At 47.1% G+C, this 21,550-nt stretch overlaps 1 protein-coding gene across 2 annotated transcripts in view; it reads right to left on the reverse strand.

The window, feature by feature from the left end:
• MAD1L1 (mitotic arrest deficient 1 like 1) overlaps positions 1-21,550 on the reverse strand; it is a 2,576,418-nt gene that overhangs the window by 2,408,733 nt on the left and 146,135 nt on the right. For both annotated transcript variants that reach the window (XM_078664968.1, XM_078664969.1), the window contains exon 9: positions 20,435-20,496. In XM_078664968.1, coding sequence (XP_078521094.1) covers positions 20,435-20,496 — 62 coding nt within the window. The remainder of the gene's footprint in view (positions 1-20,434; positions 20,497-21,550) is intronic.

A 21,550-nucleotide genomic window follows, 5' to 3' on the forward strand; every position in this document is an offset into this window, starting at 1 on the left:
TCTCAGAAATATTAGACTCGAGTTCTGGCCCCAAAGTGAGATGATACTGACATGCGTGAGAACCAAAACTCCCCATCTCAGAACATACAATCCCTACTCGATTTATTATTGTGACAATCTGCCTAGAGAATTAATGGTCCACAGGAAGGGGATGAAGGGTAATGAAATATAGGAGCGCCACAAGGGTTTCTAACCAGAAGGGAGATGAATGCCACCAATGTAAGCAAAAAGCACTCCATCACTGTTAGTGTACTGGATGGATTAAAATAGAACATCTCAGCAACTGTTTCAAAATATCTCGTATTCAAAATGTCCTTCATACTGTTCAGTTTAAAAAAAGTCCTACTCCAAATTATAATTATCAGACAAGCATTTTCACTGAAAACAAAGCAAACCGGATCTCTTTAATCACTGATCGCAATAGAATGTTTTGTGATAAGGCAGGAGCAATAGGGGAAGTCTGGGGTAACCAAAGCAGGACAGGGAGCATTAGGAATGGATGGAATATCTACGAATGACAATGAACTGAAGTTTATGATATGCCGCAGGATAAAGGGATCCCCAAATTATTATCTGATAAAATGGAGTCTTTTGATAGGGAAAAATCGCCTTTCTAGGTGCCTTATTTTGAACAAACCCTATTTCTCCTATGCAACAAGCACCCCAATGAAATACTCCACGACTTACCCTGTGAAATAGGCAGGCCACAGCATGTAAGCAGTCGCCCATCAGGGAAAAACCGCCAGCAAGGGGATTCTGGAATTGGAGTCTTAGCAAGTCGATACAGGTAAGTTGGTGTGTACGAAAGAGCGAAACAGGATTGCAGACAGAGATCGACTGATCCCAAGGATAGAAACAACAGGTTATTTCAACAAGAAGCTGCACTTTTTGACATAGTGAATCTAAATTTACCCTGCTATAGAGGAACAAGCATTGGCATAGCCAATAGATCTCGCATTTGGGACCTTATAAGTGTTTAGCCATGAAACAGTTGCTGTTGTTGCACCAAGGATATTCTGTTGCATAACTAAATACTTATAGGGTCCAAAAAGCGAGACCTATTGGGTATGCCAATGAAAGTTTGTTTTTTGTTGCTGTTTTGTTTAAGTTGCCAGATCTACAATAGCTGGACATGGTTTTTGTTAACAGTTCTTTGCATCAAATGAACTTGTTTTCATTGCTCTGAATGTTGTTTCCATTCTGGTTGTAGGAAGCAGTCATTCCCAGGGGTGTGGGGGCTGCCTAGCTGTGCGCATGCACCAAACTTTGCAAATGAGAAAAAGCCTGGTGCAGGCGCAATTTACAAGTGTGGAGTGAGTGAGCCCCAGGCAGCATGGCTCACTCACACAGGAGTTCATGCACTGCACCTGCATACTCAGCATGGTTTAAGAAAGCTCAACCCACTCCCTCCCAGGCATCGAACACATTTACCAAGAAACTCTGAGAAGAGCCTGCCTGCTGCACTGACGGGTGGTGGTGTGCGTGCCTGGTGAAAGCGTGCACTGGCGGTTGGTGGTGTGTGTGTGTGCCCAGTGAAAGAGTGCACTGACGGCTGGTGGTGTGTGTGCCTGGTGGAAGCGTGCACGGATAGCTGGTGGTGTGTGTGCCTGGTGGACGCGTGCACTGACGGCTGCTAGTGTGTGTGCCTGGTGGAAGCATGCACCGACGGCTGGTAGTGTGTGTGCCCGGTGAAAGCGTGCACTGACAGCTGGTGGTGCATGTGCCTGGTGAAAGCGTGCACCGACGGCTGGTGGTGGTGTGTGTGTGTGTGTGTGTGTGTGTGCCCCTAGTGAAAGTGTGCACTGACGGCTGGTGGTGAGTGCGTGGTGTAAGCGTGCACCGACGGCTGGTAGTGTGTGATGGCTGGTGGTGTGTGTGCCTGGTGAAAGCGTGCACTGACGGCTGGTGGTGTGTGCGCCTGGTGAAAGTGTGTACTCACGGCTTGTGGTGTGTGCGCCTGGTGGAAGCGTGCATTGACGGCTGGTGGTGTGTGTGTGCCTGGGGGAAGCGTGCACCGACACCTGGTGGTGTGTAGCCTGGTGGAAGCGTGCACTGACGGCTGGTGGTGTGAGTGCCTGGTGTAAGCACGCACTGACAGCTGCTGGTGTGTGTGCCTGGTGAAAGCGTGCACAGACGGCTGCTGGTGTGAGGGCCTGGTGGAAGCGTGCACTGACGGCTGCTGGTGTGTGTGCCTGGTGGAAGCGTGCACTGACGGCTGGTGGTGTGTGTGCCTGGTGGAAGCGTGCACTGACGGCTGGTGGTGTGTGTGCCTGGTGGAAGCGTGCACTGACGGCTGGTGGTGTGTGTGCCTGGTGGAAGCGTGCACTGACGGCTGGTGGTGTGTGTGCCTGGTGGAAGCGTGCACTGACGGCTGGTGGTGTGTGTACCTGGTGAAAGTGTGCACTGACGGCTGGTGGTGTGTATGCCTGGAGGAAGCGTGTACAGGCAGCTGGTGGTGTGTGTGCCTGGTGGAAGCGTGCACCGACAGCTGGTGGTGTGTGTGCCTGGTGGAGCGTGCACTGACGGCTAGTGGTGTGTGCCTGGTGGAAGCATGCACTGATGGCTGGTGGTGTGTATGCCTGGTGGAAGCGTGCACTGATGGCTGGTGGTGTATGTGGCTGGTGGAAGCGTGCACTGACGATGGTAGTGTGTGACGGCTGGTGGTGTGTGTGCTTGGTGGAAGCGTGCACTACGGCTGGTGGTGTGTGTGCCTGGTGGAAGCGTGCACTGACGGCTGGTGGTGTGTGTACCTGGTGAAAGTGTGCACTGACGGCTGGTGGTGTGTATGCCTGGAGGAAGCGTGTACAGGCAGCTGGTGGTGTGTGTGCCTGGTGGAAGCGTGCACCGACAGCTGGTGGTGTGTGTGCCTGGTGGAGCGTGCACTGACGGCTAGTGGTGTGTGCCTGGTGGAAGCATGCACTGATGGCTGGTGGTGTGTATGCCTGGTGGAAGCGTGCACTGATGGCTGGTGGTGTATGTGGCTGGTGGAAGCGTGCACTGACGATGGTAGTGTGTGACGGCTGGTGGTGTGTGTGCTTGGTGGAAGCGTGCACTACGGCTGGTGGTGTGTGTGCCTGGTGGAAGCATGCACCGACGGCTGGTAGTGTGCGACGGCTGGTGGTGTGTGTGTGACTGCTGGTGGTGTGTGCGCCTGGTGAAAGTGTGCAGTGACGGCTGGTGGTGTGTGTGCTTGGTGGAAGCGTGCACTGACGGCTGGTGGTGTGTGTGCCTGGTGGAAGCGTGCACGGACAGCTGGTGTTGTGTGTGCCTGGTGGAAACGTGCACTGACAGCTGGCGGTGTGTGTGCCTGGTGGAAGCGTGCACTGACAGCTGGTGGTGTGTGTGCCTGGTGGAAGCGTGCACTGACAGCTGGCGGTGTGTGTGCCTGGTGGAAGCGTGCACTGATGGCTGGTGGTGTATGTGCCTGGTGGAAGCGTGCACGGACGGATGGTGGTGTGTGTGTGTCTTGTGGAAGCGTGCACGGACGGCTGGTGGTGTGTGCCTGCCTGGTGGAAGCGTGCACTGACGGCTGGTGGTGTGTGCCTGGTGGAAGCGTGCACTGACGGCTGGTGGTGTGTATGCCTGGTGGAAGCGTGCACTGACAGCTGGTGGTGTGTGTGCCTGGTGGAAGCGTCTACTGACGGATGGTAGTGTGTGACGGCTGGTGGTGTGTGTGCTTGGTGGAAGCGTGCACTGACGGCTGGTGGTGTGTGTGCCTGGTGGAAGCGTGCACCGACGGCTGGTAGTGTGCGACAGGCTGGTGGTGTGTGTGTGACTGCTGGTGGTGTGTGCGCCTGGTGAAAGCGTGCAGTGACGGCCGGTGGTGTGTGTGCTTGGTGGAAGCGTGCACTGACGGCTGGTGGTGTGTGTGCCTGGTGGAAGCGTGCACGGACAGCTGGTGTCGTGTGTGCCTGGTGGAAGCGTGCACTGACAGCTGGTGTTGTGTGTGCCTGGTGGAAGCGTGCACTGACAGCTGGTGGTGTGTGTGCCTGGTGGAAGTGTGCACTGATGGCTGGTGGTGTATGTGCCTGGTGGAAGCGTCCACTGACGGCTGGTAGTGTGTGACGGCTGGTGGTGTGTGTGCCTGGTGAAAGCGTGCACTGACGGCTGGTGATGTGTGTGCTTGGTGGAAGCATGCACTGACGGCTGGTGGTGTGTGTGCCTGGTGGAAGCGTGCATTGGCGGCTGGTAGTGTGTGACGGCGGTGGTGTGTGTGCCTGGTGAAAGCGTGCACTGATGGCTGGTGGTGTGTGTGCTTGGTAGAAGTGTGCACTGAGGGCTGGTGGTGTGTGTGTGCTTGGTGGAAGCGTGCACTGACGGCTGGTGGTGTGTGTGTCTGGTGGAAGCGTGCACTGGCGGCTGGTGGTGTGTGTGCCTGGTGAAAGCATGCACTGACGACTGATTGTGTGTGTGCCTGGTGGAAGCAGGAGCATTAACAGTGATAGACACAAATGAAGCTGACCAGGAGGGAGGGGGAAAACGGAGGAGGTAGTGCAAGCAGAGGTGCCGGATTACAGCAATAAAAACTAAGATGGCAGCTGCGCACGTGCACGAGCTCGTGAACGCAAGCTGTAGGCCAGCAAAAGCCTCTGGTGGCACATTTAAAAGCCACTTAATAAATGTCTCGAAGAGACAGCGCATGCGCTGTCTCAGGTGAGACCTAATAAGAGATGCATGCTAGAAAGAGCCAACAGTAGCAAGGCAAAAATTGGGGAGAGAAGTTGGCCTAACGGCTATGGCGGTCGACCTCGAATCTGGGGAACTGGGTTCGAGTCTCGGCAATGACGCTGAACATCCTGTGATTCTGGGCAATTCACTTAATCTCCCCGTGCCAAACAAAAATTAATGTGTGTCCTCATGTAACCTAACTGGTGCTATGTGAAGCGCTTTGATACCCGATTCGGATCAAGTTTGCGCTATATAAACCCCCCCCCCCCAAAAAAAGCCAATAGGTCTCGGCCATCCAAGAGCTATTGGGAATGTCAATGTCTTTTAGCCATGTTGAATAGCACCATGACCGCTGTTCAGCTGAAGCTCACATATCGAACACAACATGCCTGTTCAAGACAGCTTATGCGCAGTCAAGCAGAGACCTAAAAATCATCTCAAATTGAGCGTGCCAGCTGTGTATATTAGGAGAACAATGCAAGCCATGTCCTTTGGCACAAATACACAACGCACACCACAGAGCAATAAAAATAATCTAGTATAAATGCAATTACAATACAATACAATACAGCTAAACTGTATTATTACGCAAGTTAAAAACAAGAACAGATATTTTTGACAAGAGTCAAACTATCCTAAAACACAAAGGGAACCCATACTGTGAAATTACAACTGGCCAATACAGTGGTAGAAATGGACTACGCAAACACAAATAACGTATATTACATCAGTTCACCACAAATCTGTAAACAGAGGAATTATCTAGTCGTATCTCAAAATATCCGTTTTTAAAGCATCAACTTCGTACAGTTTTTATCTAAAAATAAGGCTTTAATATATTAAAAGTGTAAAATGTAATTTGTGGTATTCACCATAGAAGTTTACAGAACTAAAGAAAAGGAGAGAAAAAAAGTCATCCTTTAACGGAAAACAGAAAAGAATTCCAATTAATATCATTTCTTTGCATCACCGTTGTTGTCTCGAAATTAGTTCATAGGAATTTCTGTGCACGTACATCATATAGGACTTTTATTTTAAATTGAATAAATCGTAAAAGGAATTGCCTATGTAAAGCGCAGACACCGAGACCTAAAAATGGCCATTTGCTAAATTAATATTCTTAAAGAGGTGAGAGACACATCCCTACTCTACTAATCGATCCCAACTAGAGGACACTAAAAATAATCATGGCTCAAGTAGAAACAAAGGGGAAGCTATCAGAACGTCACTTGTTACTTCTGGTATGCAGACTTGAAAACAGGGGAGTTAACAGAGTAACCTTAAGTCCGCTTGGGATCTGCGACAGGCTCCAGAGCCCCTCTGGAATGGCTGAAAGACCACCAAGAAACAAAGGAGCAGGTGGATGTCAACCAATGGGGTCTGCTCTTTGCGCTAGTTGAGGCCGGTGTCTTTGCATGGACGAACACACTTGCAGGACAGCAACAGCACCTAAAGGGGATATGAGACTACCATAGTGCAGTGCACGTCAGTTATTTGCATGTGATAAACCCCAAATATGAACAATTCAACCATGTTAATTCTTGCTAATGTTTGCTACTCCTATCTGTATCTAATACTACACTAAAGAAAGCAGGAGCACCCTCTGCCAGATCTATTGCGATAGTCTAACACCCATACCTCAGTTTTAAATGTCAGTAAGCTGGTCTCAGTGTTCAGGTTATCTTCCTAAGCAAGATTGAGGTCTGATTCATCAGGGCTGCATCCAAGTCACAGATCACAGCAGTTCTGTGATCACCCCAGCATGGAAATGCTCCTCTCACCGAGGGTTAGCATGGAAGCGATTTTTATAACAAAGTACTGTTCGTATCAAACTGTAGCACAGGCACAGAGAAGCTCATTTGATTTGGTCTGGCGAAAATAAAGTGTCTTCTAACGAGCACAGAAAGAAAGGACAACAATGGCATTGTGTCCTTCATGTACGACCCTGGAACGAACTGTGCAGACTGCAGGGCGTCAGGGCTCATCGCGGATGCACATACGGAACATTCATGCGTTAGCAGAAAACTGTAGCAAGATTCACCAGAAGAAACAGGTCAACTTAAAGAGTTGAATCTAAACTGGAGACTACCCACGAGCCATGCCACAGATGCGCAACTCTCCCTCACCAGTTTTGGATTAAAAGTCACTGCTTTGTTTTTAATTATTGGCGTAGAGTTTAGAGCGTGAGTGGCATGTAGAAGCCACATATATCATTTTTGGATTTGAGGTTTCAAAAAGACAAGGGACCTGGCTCGACTAGTGCGAGCTTTCAGTCGCTCACCCGCCTCTAATAGGTAAACTTGATACTCCAAGTCCCAGTGTCCCTTAGGCTATTAAATGAAAACCATAACAGCCTTAAAGTCCCTTAGTACCACTTGGTCAGTTGACAGCTTTCGAAAGCAGACCTTCACACTTGTATCACACAGTATCTGCTCCCATTAGACAGTCACCTAGTGAGGAGCAGCTATCCCTCGGACTGCACATAATTAACTAGAAGCCCTTGCAGGAAGCATGTTTCAACCTACTTGTTTGGCGGGTCTGTGCATCTGATGTCCATTATGGGGCGTGAAACCTCCCCAAGACATCAGCGGCAACGTTATAATCTTTGTTTGGTTTTTTGGGTGTTGGGGGGTGAAAGTGGGGAATTTACAAAATGCCCCAAGGTGTGTTCTGCACAAAACTCCACCCCCTACTTACCTGATGAAAATTATTTACAGGTTAGTAGGTCTGCAAAATGCACTAATTTAGGGAGGCCAACTGTCCCGCATTTTGCAGGCTCGTGGTCCACAACCCGCATGCAGGCGCTGTTGGACGCCCTTAGAACTGCATCCCACTCAAAACATATTAAGACTTGGACAGCACAGGCTGACCACTCTCTTTCGGTGGCTGGGAGGGAGGACTTGTAGTACAGGAACTTTCCTCCACAACGCCGCTTCAGGAGCACTTTCAGCTAATGAGGGGCACATCTAGCCACCTGCTGATAAACAGCCATGGAAACCATGCTGCGGGCCTGTCCTGGGAGCGTGCACTGGGCTTTATTGCTTCCATTAAGCAGGTTTCAAAATCCGGACACTGTCAAATTAGTGGACAGAGGAAAGGAGGGGGGGGGGTACTTTTAGCCCAGGGTCAAACAGTTTGTGAGTTTCTTATTTTAACACTGCTACGTGCTGCAAAGGCTGTACGTTTACCATTAGACTGCATGTTGGTGAAGATTCCATGAGACTGAGCACTTCTTTACCCCAGGTAATATCAGAGGATTTTTTTTAAATCAATCTTTCTAGGAGCTTTTACATTAATTCAAAATACTACAAACTTACAAAAAAGGGCAGAGAAATAAGTTCAAAAGAGGTTGCCTAAGACCACACAATTTGGCCAAATCTGAGGCCAGAATTAAAAACCACGGCTCCCTGTTCTATATTTCCAACTAGTCCAATAGATCACAACTGGGTGACTAGTCATAGATCACAACTGGGTGACTAGTCACAACAGTGATTCTAGCAAAGCAAAGGGGCTGCACTTCCTAGGGAAATACCACTGTGTTGTGACCCTGACCAGGTTTAGAATAGTGTTTATTTACAGCATATGTAGGTGAGGTGGTAAAACCGAGCTTAGAGGGGAAGCAGCCCACTCCCATGGCTAAAGCGTACCCACAGGGCCAGGCCTGTTGCAGTAGGTGGGTACCAGGAAATAGGAGTGATAGATACAGATGTTTTTTTTTTGGGGGGGGGGGACATTTTATTGAGTTTAAGTGGTACCACCTGGGCCGCGGCCCAGCAGAATACATACGGAGACATCGGATAAATCAAAAGTAAATACTGATTTTAACTTATAAATTGCAAAGCTAAGTAAGAACTATTGTATTCCATTTGGATACCCGAGTTGTTCATTTTCTAAAGTAGTCTCTCAAAAGTGGCAATATCGAGCAGTCAAAGCTTGCTCTAGGAGGAATATATCACTTGTGCAAACAGTCTTGCAAAGTGGCAATGGAAAGATGGCCACCCTTCACTAGCTGGGCTCGGGTAAAAAAAAAAAAAAAGCCAGCTCCAAACAAGTTGTGAGGTTAACAAAGGAAAAAACACAAAGGTAACCTGCACTTCTTGTCCTCACCGAGTGCATTTCACTTTCATTCCAGAGCAACAAACATAAAACAATGGGCCTGGGCAAAAATTCACTTGTGTTTTATCCAGGAGCGCGAGCGCCACCTCGTGGTGAACGAATCGTTATCACATGTGATGAACAAGGAGAAGACAGTGAATTCAGCCGACGCCGGGTTTGAACTTGGTTTTCCAGTTCCGCAACTCCGATTGCGGACTCCAGGTGGAGGTATATTTCAGAATTATTAAACCTCTGGCATTAAGTTAGTAGTAGTCTTCTGGCTGAACCCTGTGCTGGCCAGATCGGTGGATAAGACATATGTATCTATTTTTTTAATAGAGTATACAAATGCTATTGCTTCTTGATGAGACAGACGAAACAACCTTGGAAGACCGCAGAGAAAGGATAAATAGAACTGAAAAAGTAATGATAAAAAGTTAGGTTTTCAAAAGTTTTTGGAATGTCAATGAAATTCCAAGAGCTGATGGAAAAGCGTTGTATTCAAGTTTTAATGCCACTATCGAAAAGAATCTGTCACCGCAAGTTACTACATTAGACTTGGGAAATAATAGAAGGAAAAGTTGGGGAGCGCAAGGCCGCAGAAGAAATATACCATGAAGCCCTAGAAGCTAAAAAAGCTTGTGTCTTTCAGTGAATGGCTTTCTGTACTACAGCCACAGCAGTTTCCCCAGTGCTGCCGGATATTGGCAGGCTGTTATGGATCTTAGCAAGGATAGATGCAAAATGAGCAGTTGTTTATCTTACATAAATCTAAAATAAAGCACCATGCAGATGAAGTAGTTTGGCAATGGGCTACATGTACAAAAGTGGGGCAAGTATGGAACCTTGCAGAACAATGACCTCTTTAGGTGAGGAAGAAGGGAGCACTACTGATTGTTCTCTTCCAACCAAGAAGAAAGTCCATGTCAGGACTAAGCCAGGCTGTACTGGTAAACTAGAAATCCCAGTTACTCTAATGTGAAGTGGCTGTCATCCACCCATCTCTGGTATAAGGTCTATGAAAGGAAAGATGCTATTCTACAAAGGATTATCGTACTGGCCTAGTGTTCAAGACTTGGCCAGCCATGCCGTATTGCTGGCTCCTTCATACGAAAGATCTCTTAACCATGCAGAGAGTGGAGTTTGGTTAAGAGAATGATTCTAAAAATCTCCTGTGCATCATGGTCTTCAAGTTGTCAGATAGGGAACTGGTACTTGAAAGGAGGGTGTGAGCATGTGTTGCAGAGGGATGATGGAAAATAGGCATAATATTATACCTTTTGAATACATCTACTTCAGAGATGAAGTTAATGGTTAATTCCCTTTGAGGGTCATTGTAGGAAAACTCCTTCCTCCTTTTCGTCCTGGAAACTCCGCTGATATAGTTTTGGAGGTACATCAATATGGGTCACTCACAACATCAAAGATATTGTTGATGTTATGTGGTACAGGAAAATTTCAGGAGATACTCCAGTGCAAGTCAACAAGGCCATCCTCCATAATGCCATCGATAAGAGCAGCTCATTGCTCTCAGGCAAAGTAAGGACAACTTAATGACTCCCTGCAACAATGTAGCTGTCAACGGTCTCTTTGAAGAAACCATAGGAGACCGAGGCTCGAGTTGGGGTACCACGCGGGTAGGCGGCGTCCCCCCACTTATTTTACCGGGAGCTCGATAACTGGAGCAAATGGAGCCACACATTCACTCTTTGGCCTCTCTGGGGCGAGATCGGAGCTAATTCAGAACGCTGCTCACACGCTGGCTTCTCTGATGCAATCGCATCTAAGGGGTGAGCGAGGGGAGGCAATGAGTCTGATGGGTCAAGCCACCTTTCGTGACGTCACTTCCTGTTGTGACGTCAGAGTCCCCCACTTCTTTTTTTTGGACTTGTGCCCTGCTGCCAACCATTTACTAGAGGCAAATCTGTAGGCAAGCAATGAGCTGTCTGGAGAGAAGAGTTGGATGGAATCTGACCCTTCAGGCCCTTGCAAAACAGAAGGAAGCAATGCATGGCAGGTCTCCACTAGAGAGCTACCAACCCAGGAAGATGAGATAGGGCACATGTGGGACCCCCCCCTTCTCTTTTTACAGGCATGAGCCCCGTCACAGAGCAGGCAGGGCCAAGTCGCAGCTTGCCCGCCAGGTTATGCCAGACCAATCAGTGGACCAACACAGGAGGTTTAGCCCCACCCACCAGCTCACATATCACATCACTGTCTGGCAGATTGCCGTCCACAGCCCAGGGGAGCTGAGCGCCTGTCGGTACCTATTTAAGAGCGGTATTAAGACAGCTGGAACAAATGGTACGTTTGAGAATAGGTGTATGATACACGGACAGTGCAATTCCACGATTTGTATGATCTTCTGGCACTTCTGAGGTTTTAGCCCTCCCTACAAGCCAGCCTGTGGCCCTCACTCACTACAAGCCAGCCCGTGGCCCTCACTCACTACAAGCCAGCCCGTGGCCCTCACTCACTACAAGCCAGCCCGTGGCCCTCACTCACTACAAGCCAGCCCGTGGCCCTCACTCACTACAAGCCAGCCCGTGGCCCTCACTCACTACAAGCCAGCCCGTGGCCCTCACTCACTACAAGCCAGCCTGTGGCCCTCACTCACTACAAGCCAGCCCGTAGCCCTCACTCACTACAAGCCAGCCCGTGGCCCTCACTCACTACAAGCCAGCCCGTGGCCCTCACTCACTACAAGCCAGCCCGTGGCCCTCACTCACTACAAGCCAGCCCGTGGCCCTCACTCACTACAAGCCAGCCCGTGGCCCATCACTCACTACAAGCCAGCCGTGGCCATCACTCACTACAAGCCAGCCGTGGCCATCACTCACTACAAGCCAGCCGTGGCCATCTCTCACTACAAGCCAGCCGTGGCCATCTCTCACTACAAGCCAGCCGTGGCCATCACTCACTACAAGCCAGCCGTGGCCATCACTCACTACAAGCCAGCCCGTGGCCCTCACTCACTACAAGCCAGCCGTGGCCATCTCTCACTACAAGCCAGCCGTGGCCATCACTCACTACAAGCCAGCGGTGGCCATCACTCACTACAAGCCAGCCGTGGCCATCACTCACTACAAGCCAGCCGTGGCCATCACTCACTACAAGCCAGCCGTGGCCATCACTCACTACAAGCCAGCCGTGCACTACAAGCCAGCCGTGGCCATCTCTCACTACAAGCCAGCCGTGGCCATCTCTCACTACAAGCCAGCCCGTGGCCCTCACTCACTACAAGACAGCCCGTGGCCATCTCTCACTACAAGACAGCCCGTGGCCATCTCTCACTACAAGACAGCCCGTGGCCATCTCTCACTACAAGCCAGCCGTGGCCATCACTCACTACAAGCCAGCCGTGGCCATCACTCACTACAAGCCAGCCGTGGCCATCACTCACTACAAGCCAGCCGTGGCCATCACTCACTACAAGCCAGCCGTGGCCATCACTCACTACAAGCCAGCCCGTGGCCCTCACTCACTACAAGCCAGCCGTGGCCATCTCTCACTACAAGCCAGCCGTGGCCATCACTCACTACAAGCCAGCCGTGGCCATCACTCACTACAAGCCAGCCGTGGCCATCACTCACTACAAGCCAGCCGTGGCCATCACTCACTACAAGCCAGCCGTGGCCATCACTCACTACAAGCCAGCCGTGGACATCTCTCACTACAAGCCAGCCGTGGCCATCACTCACTACAAGCCAGCCGTGGCCATCACTCACTACAAGCCAGCCCGTGGCCCTCACTCACTACAAGACAGCCCGTGGCCATCTCTCACTACAAGACGGTCTCACTACAAGCCAGACTCACTAGAAGCCAGCCAACCTGTGGCCCTAACTAAAAGCCAGCCTGTGGGCCCTCACTAAATGCCGCGCCAGCCCGTTGCCCTCATTACAGCCTGCTGTGGCCCTCACTACAATCCTGACGATCTGTGGCCCTCACTACACGCGGTGGCCCTCACTACAAGCCTGCCTATGGTAGGCGTCCTCAGTGACAAGGGCCCCCGTTGATGAGAGGCCAGTGACGCCCCTGCGTCTCTCCTGCTCTCCCGGTCGGTTCTATCGCCCTGCTCCACTGCCCTCTCCACGGCTCCATTTCTCCTCGGGGGTGTTTCAGGGCCAGGAAGTGGCCCAAATGTCAGTATTAAAGGAACACAATAAATGAATAAACACATCTACTATAAAGCCGACAAAACAGCGCATGTTTTTTCGATTCTCAAAACACCCATTGGGAAATACCTTTTTACAGACGATTACTACAAGCCAGAAACACGAAGCGACTACGAAAAGATTCCGTTACGCGCCATTAATTTTCCCATGACAAATGAATGAAATGCACCTTCAGAAACTGTGTCAAATGTGGTTAAATCAAAAACCTCACTCGCCGTTTCAAGTGAATAATTTGATTTTCAATGAGGACGTTAAGAGGCCTGAACAAAAAATAAAGTGTCACCTATTTCCATTTCTCTCCTACTGCTAAATTATGCCATTAAAGCCTGAACAGCTTGGGGTAAAACAAGAAAAGTAAATGGTTTAGACATCAACGTCGTATAAAAGCCGCCCTCAGTAAATGTGGTGGGGCACGGGGAGAGCTGGAGGCCGGTTTCACTGGTGTGGGAAGATCTGAAGGTGTAACCAGGATGAAAAGATAAGTGTGTGGGGGTGGGGGTGGTGGGCAGGTGTACGAGTTGAACAGACGGCTTCCCGCTGTTCACTATCAACTTTATTGTTTAAGAAATTCATCAACTTTGCTTCAATTGGTCCCTGCGGTGAAGCCCCTTGCCCTGCCCCTATAGTCTGTCCCGCTACAACAACCTAAGCAAGTAGCACCCCTCAGAAGGGCCTTTGCTGAGCCCAGCAACCTTGCAACGCAAGCCCTGGAGAGAGCCGCCCATGCCCGATTCAAGTGGATTTAAGCCCAGATCTCTGTAACTGGGGTGAATGTTTGACATTGTTCTGCATTCTGTCCATCAATTGTTATTTTTGCATTTGCCACCTTGAGTGGGGCGGGTGCCAAGACCTGGGTCCTGTGCTCTCCATGCCACTGGAGTCAAGCTATCCTGGCTGATGAGGGGTGATATCCTGAAACCGGTCCCAGGATGCTAGTTTCCAGTCCAGGGAGGGTCTGGACTGGCATTTCAGGCTGGGCTGTTCCCATGAAGAGCAGGGTCAACATTGTTTTTTATATGGCTAGGTCTAAACAGGAACGGCATGGGGAGTATAAAAACTATGGATTTAGGCACAGATCTCTGTACTGGGGTGAATGTTTGACATTGTCCAACATTCAGTCCATCAATTGTTCTTTTTTGCATCCGATTCAATATGGCGCAAGGGAGATGTCGCTGTGCCAGCCGCACAGAGACCAATGGTTCACCAGACCGCCATAAAGCAACGGGGGCCATGACAAGCATGTGACCTGCAACAACGCCAAGGGATTCTTCCCTATCAGACCCAACCCCCCCCCCCCTCACCCCCCTCACCCAGGGCCCTTCTTTAAGGGGATGGACGCACAAGACAGACCAGCATATAATAGGATGGGCATACATTTTCAGAGGGAAACTCCATTCCACAGGGAGGCACAGAAAAGAGAGAAAGAGACAAAGTGAACATACATGTAAGGGGGTGAAATGATTGTGCGCCAATGTTCATGGGCCTAGGTTTGGTTGGTGGCCTTCCTCACAGTCCCCATCCTAGTCTGAGTTTGAATGAGGGGAAATAGTAGCGATTAGAGACTTAAAACAGGCATGGGAAAGGAAACTGGAAAGGTCCAGATGGTTGTGGGACTAAGGGGAGGGGCGGGAGGGGCGGGAGGGGTCTTGGTGAAAGAAGGCATTAAACAACTCAGATGAAATATGCAAGGCAGTCCATGAACTTCCTAAGTGTGGAGAGAAGTAAATACGAACTCTGGAGAATACACTCTTAAGTCACATTCACAGGCCATATTAGAGCACCGTTTGTATTCCTCAGAGTAGCACATTGGTGTCAGAAACCCATGCCTCTGATGACGGTCCCATTACAAATTCTGGCCATGCCTCACATTCGGTTTGCTTCAATCTAGGCCAGGGATCTCCAACCAGTAGCTTGTGAGGTACTGTAGCTCTCCAGGTAGTTCCGAGTAGCTCACCTGTGTGCAGCTCATCTTATTAAATTAGCATTACATAAAATAAAATTGAAATTATACAACACAAATAATAGTAGTAGCTCTTAATGCGTTTCTTTGAACATAAGTAGCTCACAGTACAGAAAATGTTGGAGACCCCTGATCTAGGCCAATTACTGCAGGAAAAAAAGGAAGTTTTCATCCGGAAATGTTTCATGGGCTAGCCTTTAGGGGGGAATTTATAAAGCCAGAATGGTGAATAATCAATTTCACGAGGGCAGGATGTCGTCTTGCTCGGTAATGTGAAACTAAAGTAATTGTTCAGGGCACACTTCTGGACTGCATGTCCTATGTGAGGCTCATACAAAGCCCCTGAAGCAAAGACTGAGGAGGAGGAGAGGTCTCTAGAACTAAAGTACACTTTCTCTAGTTCACTTACAGTTTTACAGAGATGATTGGGGTTTAGGGGCCAGGTACACAGTATTAATGCCATTAAGGAATTATGAGATTCTGTGGTCGCTGGATTTGACGAATTTGCCACGTAATCCATCATCTACTGCATATTCTGTAGAATTTACCCACAAAAAATTCTGGTTCTTGCTTACAGGGATCAAAAGTAACAAATCATAGCAAAAAGTGTGTCTGCACACAGGAAGGCCCCTAGCAAAAGGTTAACTGGTAATTATCAGTTGCTTGTTGCTGTATTTGGGTGTTACATTGGTATTAATAAAGGTGAAATATTTTCTCAGACAGCGTCACCATGTGTAAAAATGACCCAATAAAGAAGTAATACTATAACAATATGTGAAGCTTTAAGCCGCATAACTTGCACTTTCTTGCTGCACAATTTATTCAAATGTGCAGCGCAGAATGGTCCTCCTCGCCCACATAATTCCAGCGGCCCTGGGAATAGCTAACATTCTTGCACCATAATTCGAAATATTATAAGCAGAGCAACAGGTCTTTGACAAACTTAGCTCATAAGCTTTCCTTTAAGACTGAGAAAAACGATATATGCGAGAATCTTTTCTCCTCTGCAAGCCAGCTCTTGAAGAGGGAGGGAAAGTGAAGTAAACTGTAAGATTCTCGGAATCTTTACACACAGCTTCCGTTTGTTCAACCAGACTTAGAAGTTAGCAAAGTAATTGAACAAGAAGCCAGGAAAACTGAAGGATAATCAAGCCAACCAACGGGTAAGCAATGTGTGGGCTTTAGGCCCACTGTGAATGCGTGGTAAGACAACAATTGGTCTATTACGCCCAGCCATTTTGCATTGACTGGTAGGCGAGACCTAACAATGGCTAAAAGCAAAATATGTTTGGGGTATAAAATACACATATTGCCATATAACTCCCTGGCACTGAATAGCACTTATGTATATGCAGATGTGCTCTTGTGAATGAGTAGAGTCACTCACAGTGAAGTTAGCCAATGGCTGAAGTTGGGTGAACCAGTGCTTCATGCAGTAGTGGCCAGAAGAATGGTAATGACACAAAAAGAGACCAATAAATGAAGAGGGCTGGCTGAAAGCCCTAATAAGTATAACTGTTAAAGGTCTTGGCTAACGCTAGACCGAAAAATGTGTTACAAACTGCCAAAGAACAGCACTTTTTCAAACAGTTGCACATTTATGACAAAAACATAAATAACTGGCCAGTATTGAAAGACCTGCATATGCATGAACAGCTGCTCTTATCTTGTGGGCACAATTTACATGGCTAGGCTGCCAGTACTAAGTAATCTACTTCCTTAGGAATTTTGGTATAGATTTTCAACTTTGTAGAGATCCACACAGAAACAAAAACACTTCAGTGTGATTGTCAGATAATAGTACTCCCGTTACTGGCCATAAATTATTCCTGTAGATTTTCCAGGAGGTGAAAAGTCGGAAAGAGGGAATCGCATTGAATTATTCTTGGGGACAAAGACATTTTATTCCTTCAGAAGGAGATACTTTTGGTCGTGGAGAAACCAGACGCCAAACTCCTACATGACTATAAAGTAAGGGGTAGGCGGTAAACTCCACACCTCCGACAAAGTTCTGAGCTGTGCCCACTCTGTGCTCCGCTTGGAGTTTCAGAAAAAGTCTGTCAACCGCCATGCTGCAGAGTTTTTTTCGCTCATGGCTTGTCAGCGTTCAGTTGGTTAGCGCGAGCGAGAAAATCAAATGTTCGACCACCTCCTGACGAGATTTCTCAATGCGGGCGGTTGCGACAAGTCGCTACTGTTCACATTGAGAAGACTGCCGTTTGTGTGAAGAAAGCTTCCGCTAGAGTAAAAAATCTACTCGAGTGGCAGAAAGAAGCAGCGTCCTCTGGCTGGGGTGCTGTTTATGCTGACTTTACGATGTGGGACAAGCTCCTGGCACAAAAAGAAAATCAGTGCAACATACCAAACTCTGCCACTCACGAAACTCAGTGGAATCTCACAATCTTTAGGTAACTCCATGCAATTCTACAAAGTGAAACAAATCGAGTTCTACCCACCTCCAAGGAAAGGGACTTGCGCCTACTTTTAACAGGAGTAATTCAGCATTAGCTTCGGAGGGAGAGATAATCTTCAAAACGTTTGTTAACAGAAACACGTCTGTGATGGTTTAGTTCATTTGGCGTTCTCGATCACATACACATAGACCCCTTTACCCGCTATTTACAATGGAGTAAATGTTGCCATACTGGTAGACTCTCTACCGTTTAGATGTTCACAGTGCCGAATTCAGACGATCAGGGCAGGGAGCTCTGAAGCACAAATTATACACAGATGTACAAAAAGGCTGTGGATTTGGCTCTCGTGAATAAATGAAACAGGGCCCTCAATGTAATAAGAATCAACGATCTTCCAGGTTATACAACAGTATATTAATCTGCGTTTTTATAAATCGTTTTTACAATGCTTGCATCGTTTTAGTGATGCGGGTTTCTTCTTTGAAATCACTTTATGGAAAGTATTACCGAAAATAAAAACCTATAACCCAACCATCCCAATAAAAATGTCAAACTTCACTCTATCTCATATTTTCAGTTTTAAGCCCATTTTTGTTTACTATAGAAACATTTTATTCATGCTAGTCTAATGTGAAAGAAAGACAAGAGCATACAAATAGGTCCCGCAGGAGGTGTTAACATGAGGAGTGCTTATGTCAGATTTCTGCTAAATATACCATGCCTGACAAAGCACTATGCAAAAAAGACTCCATGCATCCAAGGCTTGCCCATTCATTCAACAATATATGTCCATTTGGGGATTTTAAAACAATTGGTTTAATTGATCCACTTGGACTAACTCATGCCCTAAAAACGATTTGCAAAAGGAAAGGACAGGATATACGGTGTCCTTCTGACATTGAACATTTTTCAGCTGTACCTATACACCCTACGTCAGAATGATTAGCATAATTTTAAGAGTATGGCCATTACTCTCTAAGGTGTGGGCCTCCCAAATTAAGCTAAGGGGTCGAATTCACAGCAATACACTGACTACGATAGCAGTTCAAGCAACAACAACAAAACAAATATAAACGCACACCAAATTGACTCCTAACTAAACACTTCTGGCACTGACAACTGGGAGGTCCCTTGGCAGCCATGCTTCGACTCCGCATTTACTTCTGCCATGTACATTTTTCGCAGCTGCAAGAGATTACCTCCCTGAACCTGGTTTCTCTGTCAGGACTTGGCTAGAATGACCAAGGCACAAGAAAAGGTGTGTGGGCGAACACATGGTCAAGTGTGTGCGACATTTGCATTAGAAAAAAGAAAAGCAGCCATGCAGTCATCTGAAAAACAAGTTCTCTGCGCATTTGCACTCTAACAAATAGAAAGCGAGGGAGGCTCTGAAGGAGACTTACGAGGGACACCAGCAACCAAGAGATTCATTTGAGAGGGCGGGTAATATAGCAAGTAGTTTTATTGAATGGTCGACCGAACCAAATGATGGCTATTCCATTTAAATAATGTTATTTATGCACTCTTTTGCATGAGAATTTAACACTCAACAGAACACAATGCACAAAACAGCTCACTAACATTCAAAAGAGCATACTGGATAATACATCTCACATACATCCAACACAGCACCAAACTGCTGCAAAGGTAGGAGACACATTGATGCCAAAACCACTGGCATAAAGACTCATCACAACGACACATAACACCACAGACAAAATAACACACAAACCTACTTCAACATAATATGGAGATTTCCGTAGAGTCCAGCATCATGTTGCTCCTAACAACTCAAGCTGGTAGCATCGTGTAGGCTAATAGGTAACAGGCTGGAAGAGACACAAAATTAAAGCCATCTGGCATCACATCTCAGAGAAAAACCAAGCACTCCCACTCAAAGAGGGCGTGACTACCAGACTTTCTAAAATAACCACTTGTGGTCCACGTGCCAATGAAGTAAATGCTCATACGACATATCCCACAATGGACACAACTGTGATAGGGATCGACTAGAACACAACACCCTAAATAAATCATCAATGTGCTACATGGCCGCAATACGGTTAGCCCTACAATAGAGAAATAGTGATAACATGGAAAACTAAACCAGTGTGCATTGAAAGGTTGCACATGAGTTTTGGGGAAAGGTCCGCAATAAGAACCTCAAGGTGGCGTTAAGCCCAAACAGCAGCAATGAAGAGAAGTCGGATGTACAAGCATTTACATTATGAGCACATCCTGACTCAGCAAAACACATCTTCATAATAGCTTTCCACCATAGCAACCTATTAAAAAAAAAATATAATAATCACATGTGGCAAACACAGCAATGTTGCAATAATGGTACATCTGGAGATGCACCCGTACAGCTGATTATGTGTGATGAGAACTGTCATGATATCCTCCCAAAGGTTCTGTCATGTGATCCCTATCAAAAACAATTCACATGAAGACCCTGGCCACTAAATGCTCTTAAAGTGAAGGCCTCGTAGAGCAAAGTACTTCAGGCGAAGATGAGGCCTTAGAGAGTAAGATATCGGTGTATAGAGTTGCCATTGCGTATTGGGTTTCAACATTTCTTTATAAGAAAACACCAAGACTTATTACTCAATAAAAGCATGAACATAAGGCTGTTTAGCAAAGCTTTTCTTTAGAAAAAATGTACACAACAGTGAAATCCTTCAAAGCCTTGTACAGTAAATGAAGCACTCAGAAACAGGCCATCCAAAGCAATGTGCTATAGAACACTACCGCAAACACAAACTAGTTAATGCATTTAGCTACAGCCACATCATGAGATGAAAAAACAATGATTCTGAAAAGGTTACAAACATTAGGTATGGCAGAATCTCTATACCCAAACCACCAAAGGAAAGAAACCACTTTTTGCAACACATCAATACAGGTTAAAACTCAATGTGAGGCACCTATGCCAGTTACTATGGTCTAGAATTTAGAAATTTAAAAAAAAAGAGGTCATGCAGCAAATAACCTGCAAACAAACCCTTTGCACAAATGTTGATCTAAGAAGTCCGAACAGACAACTCCCAAGAACAAAAGAATTGAAACACATTCAACCTTAAAGTATAAGAAACAATACAAGTTTAAACGTTCACACATACCGTATGTTTAGCCCAGTTAACTTCTCCATGTTCTCCCAGTTCTTCAGCTTCCCCAAAATTTTCTGAAAAAACAATAAAAAGGTTCATATTTAGATTTTGCTTATAACATTTGAGACATAGTGCATTAGGTCCTTAAGGTTAAATTCCATAGCAAGAAGGAGATTTAACAATATATGGCATCTCTTTGATAGATAGATAGATGTTTGAACACAAGATCAAAATTGTGTAAAGACGATTAAGGTGGCAGAACTCTTCTCGAACAAAAACTGGGTACAAATAAAACGTGAAAGAAACACAAACCGAAGGTCACTGGGCAGAGGTGTTCAACGGATAGTTTAAAATATCGACGAGAAAAATAAAAAGCAACTCTGCTGTTCATCTGGGCCTAGCAAAGAGATGGTAAAGCAGAACAAGGTGGCGTACAGCTGGGCTGGGGACAGCTGTTGCAGATGAAGTGTTCTTCTCTCCTCCTCACCCTTGTGTATTTGTTAGATAATGAAGGCCCAGTAAAAAAGGGTGAATGAGCAATGCAGCGTTATGTTCAACAATGCCAGGTGTGCAAAAAACAGGGGAGAATACCAAGGCTCAAAGACCCCGAGCATGTAGACAGTGTAGAGGGAAACAATTGCCATGTAGGAAGAGAAAGGATGCATCACAGGGCTCCAGGGACTGGCTGTCCAATCAAGCTGTGGCCAATAAGAAAAACAAGAGGGTCTCGAGAAGACACTTTAGAACTGGACTTAAGACATATCAAAAGAGCATGGAGCGGAGTGTGCATCCAGGTGGAAATGTTGAGGAGGGGTGGAATCTAAGGCACAGCACAGTTGCTGGAATAACAAGAAAGGGGAGGTAAAGCATGTTGACTCTAATTCTGCTGCTTTTGGTTGCATTGAGTAGGAATGAACATATTTTCTCTCTCTAATCAGCAAGCAAGCTCAAGGAGAAGGGGTTGAGCCTAAAGAGGCCCCAGTCACACTATAAAATCAATAATATGCATGGGCACGATAGGCCACTGAATGAAGACCGGTCGAAATGAAGACCGGTCGAAAAAAAGACGTGAATAAAAGATAATTGGGTAGCCTAGCTGGAGGAGTAGCTTGAATGGCGAGACAAACC

The sequence above is a fragment of the Lissotriton helveticus genome, chromosome 10, assembly GCF_964261635.1.
Source record: "Lissotriton helveticus chromosome 10, aLisHel1.1, whole genome shotgun sequence".
Classification (NCBI taxonomy): Eukaryota; Metazoa; Chordata; class Amphibia; order Caudata; family Salamandridae; genus Lissotriton; species Lissotriton helveticus.